The 8,272-nt window shown below is 44.9% G+C and overlaps 1 protein-coding gene and 4 non-coding genes across 5 annotated transcripts in view; 3 read left to right on the forward strand and 2 right to left on the reverse strand.

Moving 5' to 3' along the window:
• The window catches only part of TTF2 (transcription termination factor, RNA polymerase II), a 26,741-nt gene extending 22,940 nt beyond the window's left edge, over positions 1-3,801 (forward strand). The window contains exons 20-22 of the mRNA XM_009891649.1: positions 1,438-1,520; positions 2,558-2,632; positions 3,454-3,801. Of these exons, the coding sequence (XP_009889951.1) occupies positions 1,438-1,520; positions 2,558-2,632; positions 3,454-3,598 (303 nt within the window). The 3' untranslated portion in view covers positions 3,599-3,801. The remainder of the gene's footprint in view (positions 1-1,437; positions 1,521-2,557; positions 2,633-3,453) is intronic.
• Positions 3,802-6,266: 2,465 nt separating this feature from the next.
• Positions 6,267-6,349, forward strand: TRNAL-CAG. The gene has a single exon. It is a non-coding gene; the product is annotated as a tRNA-Leu (tRNA).
• A 299-nt stretch (positions 6,350-6,648) lies between these two features.
• On the forward strand, positions 6,649-6,722 carry TRNAI-AAU. Its single transcript has one exon. It is a non-coding gene; the product is annotated as a tRNA-Ile (tRNA).
• Positions 6,723-7,753: 1,031 nt separating this feature from the next.
• TRNAT-AGU lies at positions 7,754-7,827 on the reverse strand. Its single transcript has one exon. It is a non-coding gene; the product is annotated as a tRNA-Thr (tRNA).
• A 268-nt stretch (positions 7,828-8,095) lies between these two features.
• TRNAS-AGA lies at positions 8,096-8,177 on the reverse strand. The gene has a single exon. It is a non-coding gene; the product is annotated as a tRNA-Ser (tRNA).
• Positions 8,178-8,272: the final 95 nt, after the last annotated feature.

The raw sequence follows: 8,272 nt of genomic DNA on the forward strand, positions 1-8,272 counted from the left end.
GGCAGGAGCAGCTGCTAAAAAGCTCCTTTTGAAGTTAACCACCTGTATTGAGATCATCTGACTCCAAAGCTAGTTCAAAGGTTGTCCAAATATTTAGTGTGTTCAAAGATGTTTTTGCCACAGAGAGTAATGTGGCAGATGGGGGGCAATTAGCCCTACTCAGAGTAGATTGGTTGTTTCCAGCTCACGCTTCTGCGTTGGAAGGTGTTTCTTTCTGTATACCACCTGTTTGCCAAAGAACCTGAAAGACTTTATTGCTGTTTTCTAACACATCTGCTACTTTTTGCTAGGTTAATCTTTTTGAGAAGAGAGGATGACAGTTGAATCTGTGAATGAGGCTAAAATTAATGACAGCATATCTCACCCCAGTATAAAGATAGGAAGATTGGGACTGGGGTGAGAGAAGTCATGGTTTTGCGCACATCCAAAATAAGGTCACTTCTTTCACTTCTGAGTTGATGGGGGCAGTGGTGTTTCAATACTGATGAACTACAGTGTGTTGGCTCTTCTTAAAAATAGCTCCTGGTCTGAAATTTTGGCCAAGGAAAGGAAGCTTGCCAGGTGACTAAAGCCGTCTGAATCTGAACTAATTGTTCATAGTGATTACACTTTCATCTGAACACTGACGTTCCTGTTATTGAGGCAGGACAGGCTGTCTCCTCTGAGGATGGATCTGTGACTGGAAGGGGAGAATGTGGTGCCTTAGCTTGTTTTCATTGCTGGATTTCTTGAACAAGCTGCTATCTAAAACACAGATATTTCTCCTTCTAGCTTTGAACTTAAACAAAGGAATATTTCTGCCAGCTATGTGAATAGCTGACCCCTTAAACAAGATCAGGGTTTTAAGGTACCATACCATGAAGTTGAGTTGTAAATATATATAGCAAATGTGTCTGTCCATAACTGACTTCTTTTCCTGCCATACAAGAAATCTTCTCTAAATTCACCATCTGTTGTATCCCCATTCCTCCCCAGCTACTCATCTTTTTTGAAATACTCGGTTATGTAGAAACAAAGTGAAAGGAGCAGCAGGCCATTTCAGTCCAGTTGCCTGTGTTTAAGTAATCAGTATTGTTAATTCAGAATTGATGCTGATTGGTCCTGTTGTTGGCAACAGGCTGTCATCAGAGAGGCCAGTCATTTGAGTGGGACATGGAGAGAGGCTGAACTTCTGAGTCCTTTCTCTAGTCTGTAAAAATGTATCAGAGTAATACATGTGGAATGGTAGGCTGGCCTCACTGAGCCATAACTTCCATGTCCAGGCTTCTGTGCCTCATCAAGTAGCATATGGTAAGCTCCCAAATACATAATAAATATATACATGTAATATAAATAAGATAAACAGATCCTTTGGTTCAAATTAGTATGGGGACTATATGAAGCATTAATTTTCTGGAAACAGGCTCCTTAACTTAACTCTCTTTTGGTCTTTTGAAGGTATTGTTGATCTCGTTGCTGGCTGGAGGCATTGGCCTGAACTTAACTGGAGGAAACCACCTCTTTCTCCTTGATATGCACTGGTAAAGAGAAATAAAAGTTCCCTCTTGGAGGATGTATGTAGGGCATGCTGCTTGCTGTGTGTATTGTGATGTCTGATGCAACTGCGTTAGGAGGGAAGTGTTTAGCTGAGAGTAAGGGTTAGCGATTAGTTGTGGAAAAGTGTTTTTACTAAAGCGTTATTCCAAGATACTCTGATTTGTCAATCCAGTGCTCACCACCATGAAATACAGTTCTGTAGATGCAAAAAAAATGGAGGATAACAGCAATCCAAAGAAGCAAGTATGCAGTCTGTATCTCAAAAGGATACTGAGGACCTGGCAGTCCCTGGCTTAATTTCTTACAGTAATGAAAATGGTACAGTAACACCTACAGGGAACTTCTCTTGAAACAAAGCAATTGTGTTGAGCGTAGTAATTGGGCATAGCTAGTGTATCTTGGGTTTTTACAGGACTATGAAAATAGTGCATATGAGCTCCTAATATTCATATTGTCTCTCATCAAAGTCAGAATCACTTTTTTTTTTTTTTAACTAAATGTTGCTCATGGGAACTTAGAAGGCAAACTGATGGGCTTCAGTACAAAACCAGCTGCTCAGTAGCAGCAATAAGGAGATGCTTCTACAATATGGAAGTTAGGCCAACAAGTACTCCCTGTAACTGTCACATGGAACCATTTTTTACGTAAATATCCTTGAGTGAAGGCCTCTTTCGATAGAGTTTGCCTTCCTGCTTCACTGTCCTCTTTCCTTACCAGCTACTCAGCTTTCCCTGAGTACTAACTATTGGCCAGAAACACGGGGCTAGATGGAACAGTGGTCTAATTCATGCAGCTGACTTTGTATGTAGCATGTTGTAGCATACTTCTACCAAGGGCAAAGGGAAATACAGTAAACTTAAGGTAGCCTGAGAGTGGTTTTAGTTCTACAGAGGAAGAAAACTGGATGCTCTGGGGGCAGGCAAATGAGGCAAGCACAGAGGCTTTGGTATTTCAATTATTCCTGAACATAAACCCTTAAGCTATCTTTTTTTTTTTTTTTTTTCTTTTTTTGACCTTGCAGGAATCCTGCTCTTGAGGACCAGGCATGTGACCGCATTTACCGAGTAGGGCAGCAGAAGGATGTTGTGATACACAGGTCAGGATTTTCCTTAGCAGTAAATGAGGCTGTTGCTGCTTATGTACTGTCTGGCTTTAGTTGGTGAGACAAGGCCTTGGTTTGAGGCTTGTTTCTTTACTTCAAACTAGGCACAAGGTCTTGATGGTGGGATTGGGGTTTGGGCACAGAGATAGAGACCACATGAAAATGTTTCTGTGTGGCACTTGCCTGTTGCTGGCCTGATAGATAGCAGTGGTTTATTGTTTTTCAACCTGTGGTTTAGTGGGAATGGTCCTGTTCATTCTTGAGAACAATTCAGGCACCAAATCATTTCTCTTCTCTTACTGAGAGATTTTTCACCATGCTCCTTAAGCCTGGACCTTTCTAATATCACTAACATAAACATAGAGCACTTCTAATAAGCGGTAAAGTTGGCTTTTAGAAAAAGCGTCTGTAATTGTAAGTACTAAAAGGCTAGCTTAGTTACTGTAAATGCACAACAAATTCAAAGAAACTGGAATCTAAAATAGTGTTTTGCATACAATGCTTTTAGTATAATAGGTGCCATCAGTTATCAAACAATCATTACAGGATTTTGTCACAGAATTACTATTGCTTCAGATGACCAAAGTTGAGGCTTAAAGTGCATCAGACTTTTATTTGAAATGTTATAATACCTGGATATGAGAACCGCTGTTTTCTGTGCACGTGTGTATTTTGTCAGTCATATAATAGGCTGTTGATTTTTAAGTGAGACAAGTCTTTGGAAATGTACTGGGGAAATGCTGATATAATGCTGACACTTTTTCCTAGCAGTTGAGATGATGTGCCTTTGTTTTTTGGGTTGTGGATTTTTTTAGGTTTGTCTGTGAAGGAACGGTAGAAGAAAAGATCGTACAACTCCAGACAAGGAAGAAAGTTCTTGCCCAGCAGGTGCTGTCCGGCAGAGGGGAGACCTTCAATAAGCTCACTCTGGCTGACCTCAAAACTCTCTTCGGTATCTAATTATCCTTTACAATATACAACGGAAAGTGATTTCATACCTACAAGTAACTGTGCCAACTTCAACAAAGGACTGCTGTTTTAAGGTGGTTATTTATTTTGAACAAATAACTACATTTTTGTAACTGTTACAGGAAGAGATGTTATCAACTTCAGAAATTTGTTTTAATACTAAAATTAGATCATGTATCAAAGGTTAATAAAGTCATAAATTAAGCTATTGTTTTAGATGACTTTTGAGTAAATATTAAAAACAAACATTTGCTTGTTTCTCGGTTTCCTGTGTATGTTTTTTAGTCAGAAAACTTTCTTTCCTCTTCAGGACAGGAGAAGCACAGGCATAAGTGAAACAAGAACAAGAGACAAGCGTGAGGTAGGCAAGTTCAGAGGTTGAGTGGTTGAGGTTGGGTGGGCATGAAGGAAGTAAAAAAAAAAAAAAAAAAAAAAAAATTTTGAGCACGATGGTATAAAAGATGACTATATAAACTTTAGAACGTGTAAGTCACAAAATTAAGGAAGGACTTAAAGGAATACTTCATTTTGTCTTTCATTGCTTAGGAGCACTTTTTATATCTAAGTGAAGAAGCGTTTCTCTCCCCTGCTCAAACTATTCAAGCAGGGAAATAGATTTCTGTTATGTTGCTATGAAACAGAACCCTAATTCCTGATTGTTGTGGGTTTGGTTTTGTTTGGACTATTAAATAGTGTAAGGTTTCCTTGGTGCAAACCTTTTAATGTATAGGCTATTCTTTTTTAGAAGATGCTCTCATTTTTTAATAGTAGATGAATTTCAAGCCTTGATTAATGGTTTGTATTCTCTCTCCTGTCAGCAGTGGAATGTGCAGGTGAGTGAAGTTTCTAGAAAATATTTTTTATTGGTAGTGCATCTTCCCTGCTTTCATCTCCCTTTGTTGTGTCCCTGGCCATATCCACTGCATATTCTGGTTTTCTGTTGATTAGACTGTTTCTTTGGGATTTGGCACAGTTCCCATAAGTTTCACACCAAAAAAGGGCATTATTTCTAATGCTAAGTGGTAGATCACGACAAGTTAGAGTGCTGGTAAGAAACTAGATGTTGGTTCCTGTGTGGTCATTTCCCATGGAATAAGATAATAGCATTTGGTAGCCTTTTGAGTGAAGGAGAAATCTATTTGCAGATCAGTGGTTCCTGTCAGCACAACAGTGTCCTGGTGGCATATTATATGGCTGTGTTAGTCATTTCTCTTACCTGCCTTGACATGATGTGTAAGCGAAGCTGTGGGATTATTGCACGGGTACAGGGGCTAGGGGGCACAAAAATAGCAATTTGTATTTTGAGTGTGCATATGTCCATAAATGGTGGAAGTGCTTTGAGCAGCTCTCAAAACCAATGAAGGCTGTGCAGCTTGGGCAATTTAACCATAGTCTCAGTTTGGGGACCATAGCAAGGCAAATGAGCAGTGCGCTACGCTGTGTTTCTGAAAAACGTATCAGAACGTCTGTTCTCTTCCACCAAACAGGAAGCCATGGACTAACTTTCCAAAATTACTTTGTTTTGGCCTGGATGTTTACATGAGCAGAACTTGGGTTATAGTTTCTTCTCTGGAGTTCGTGTGCGCTCTGGTCTGGGCTCCTCTCTCTTCCCTTGGAGCTACTGTCAGCCTAGCAGGCTCCCCTCTTCAAGGTGTGTTACTAAGTACAGTTTAAACTGATGTCTCATACGCTTTATCCCATCATTCTGTGTGTCTTCCTTTGGCTGAATGTGACTATAGTCTTAATGCAGCATAACTGTTGGGTGTATCAGATATTGCTATGGGGATTAGTTGCTTTTTCTATTTGTATGACGTTCTCTCCAGGAAAGGGCTTTGGCCTTTGTTTGGGAACCCAAATAACCCACGGGCTATGAAGAGATGTTTGGCTTAGTTCAGAGAAATAGTGAAGCTGAAGGTCTAGCATGTACATCTAGATACTAAGTTATGGCAAACTAACGCAGCTAAGCGAAGTGAATGAAGAATACGTGTGTTTGGTATTCAAGGTCAAATTTTTAAAGGAATTGTGTTGGGGGGGAAGTGGTTTGACTATGGTTTGCACTGTTATCTTCAGAACTCAGCAAAAATGGATCTCAAAGTGCTGCTAAATAACGTTAGCCCACTTGTAACCAGGTATTTGCAGCTCACTGCAACACAAAAATATTAGGGCCCTGTTTCTTTACAGGGAAGAAACTTCACTTTACACTTAATATAATAAAGATCGAGGCTTCTTTATCCACTCCTTTGTCAAAAAGCAGTCCCCTCTTGCCTCTGACTGTCCTGAAATCTTTTTCCACAGCCTCATTAGAAGTAAAGCAGAAGCAACCCCACTGCCACCTGCTCAGAATTAACGAATTGGAGTTAGCAAGGTGTCCTGTGGCATTCCCCTATGGTCACCGAGGGTGTGACAGAGTACCATCTGACATTGCCAAGTGGTGTTTAAGGGCGGTGTTTCCGTGGGTCGGTTTATATACCGAAGGGCCCGGGCTGGAGGCTGCAATGGGGAGCCGGGAAGGTGCGCCGCCTCGGCACCCTGCCCTACAGCGGCCCTACCTCCGCCGTCGGCCCCTCTCTTCTGCCGCCCCTGCCCCCTACCTGGGCCGCTGCCCCCCTTGGGTGCCGCGGCGGAGCCGAAGCGGGGCGGCTGAGAACGACGTACAGCGGTCAGGATGGCCGAGCGGTCTAAGGCGCTGCGTTCAGGTCGCAGTCTCCCCTGGAGGCGTGGGTTCGAATCCCACTCCTGACATCTCCTTTTTGTCCGCTCCCTACGGGGCCGCTGTTTTGAGGCCCGGTAGCCGCGGGGGGCGGGGCTGCCCAACCCGGGTGGGCGCGCAGGGGGCGCCACTTCTGCACCGCAGCCGGCGGGGTAGCGGAGGAGCAACCCGCGGCAGAGACACGCGTGGTGGCCACGCGTTTGTGTCTCCGTTCGGGAGAGGTGCTGGCGCGGCGGATCGGGCCCCCTCCGCCGCGGTCGGACGGGTGGGGACCGCTGTCGCCCCGCTTGGGGTTGGCGATCAGGGGCGCTGGGGAGTCCACGAATGGCGTGGCCGGTTAGCTCAGTTGGTTAGAGCGTGGTGCTAATAACGCCAAGGTCGCGGGTTCGATCCCCGTACGGGCCAGCTGTGTTTTTCTAAGTGTGTGTGGGTTCTGGGGGATACTCACTGTGTTTCTGCCCCCGACCCCTTTTTTTCTGATCAGGGGAAGTCACGGTGCCGCTTCCTGCAGCACCAAAATGTCTGAAACACTGAAAGGAGGAGGTAAAAGTGTCTTCTTGGAGTCACGTGCAGTTTGTTGTGGTTCACCTGCAGAGCGAAGCAGGGTAAAAAGCTGCTGCTGTTGTCGTTTCGGGTAAGCCAGCAGTGTTTCTTGGGGCTGGAGGGTGCCCAGCATGAGAAAGTGATGGATGGGATTGAGGGGGAAAAGGAGAGGTGATGTCATGGCAGGGACATGTCTCCCACGGCAGGGAGGTTGGAACTCGATGATCTTTAAGGGCCTTTCCAACCTAAACCATTCTATGATTCTATGTCAAAAGAATATGGTTAAAAAGTTACATAAGCGCTTTATATAAAATTGTAACAGAACTCTGATTGAACTTTAGCTGAGCTCCTGAAATTAAAGCTTAATTGGGTCTCCTGTGTCTGGACTAGATGTAGAAACGATTAACTGAATCTTAGATCAAAGAAATTGAATTGTTGAAGAATGACTGTATCCAGAGCTCACTGAAGGCAAACAAGGCCCAGGGAGAGTGTACGCTCCTGGTCTGTGATCCAAGTATAGGATGACAAGACATATAGTTTTTGGAATGGAGTCTAAGTGAGAGTGTATCTGAGAGGAGCCTTAGGAGATTATTTACAAGAGGGTGTGGGTTTTTAGTGTTATAATGAGCACGCTAATTAAGGGGATCTCCTCAAATGTGCAAAACATTAACTTGAATGCATATGAATGATGAGGGATGGTAAAGGAACTGCAGCTCACTGTATGGGTTGTATCTTACCGCTATAAATACCGGACTGGCAGAAAAGGAGGGGACAGCCTGTTTGCCCACCTGAAACGAAACGGCCCGAGGTCCCCGTCTGCCCCATCTCGCCGGGGGGAGCGGCACCCGGTCACATGAGGCCCCCTCTCCCCCCAAAAAGGCCGGCGAGGGCCCAGGCACCGCTGGGATTCGAACCCAGGATCTCCTGTTTACTAGACAGGCGCTTTAACCAGCTAAGCCACGGCGCCGGGCGGGCCGCAGCCTGCCCCGCCTCGCCCGGCCCAAAATGGCGGCGGCGCTGCCGGGGCGCGAGGGGTCACGCCCTCCCCGCCGGCGGGGTTTGGGGAAGGGTAGCGTCGCCCGCGGCGGTGAGCTGGGACTCGTGGTAGAGCCGTTCGGAATTATTTCGTTTTCCATATTTATTGCTGGTGACAAGTTTTACGGTGGAGGGGGTGGGAAAGAACAGTTGAGGTAGTGTGGGCAGGGGGGAAAAAAAAAAAACAAAAAACAGCGATCCGTAGTCGGCAGGATTCGAACCTGCGCGGGGAGACCCCAATGGATTTCTAGTCCATCGCCTTAACCACTCGGCCACGACTACCGCGTGCTTATACTTCAGCTTGGCTTCCCGCCTTTCACCACGTAGGCGGCGGCTCCGCCCCTCTCTCGTCGTTTCCCCTCGCGCGGTCGCACGCG

This window comes from Charadrius vociferus, unplaced genomic scaffold (genome assembly GCF_000708025.1).
Source record: "Charadrius vociferus isolate BGI_N301 unplaced genomic scaffold, ASM70802v2 scaffold329, whole genome shotgun sequence".
Lineage (NCBI taxonomy): Eukaryota > Metazoa > Chordata > Aves > Charadriiformes > Charadriidae > Charadrius > Charadrius vociferus.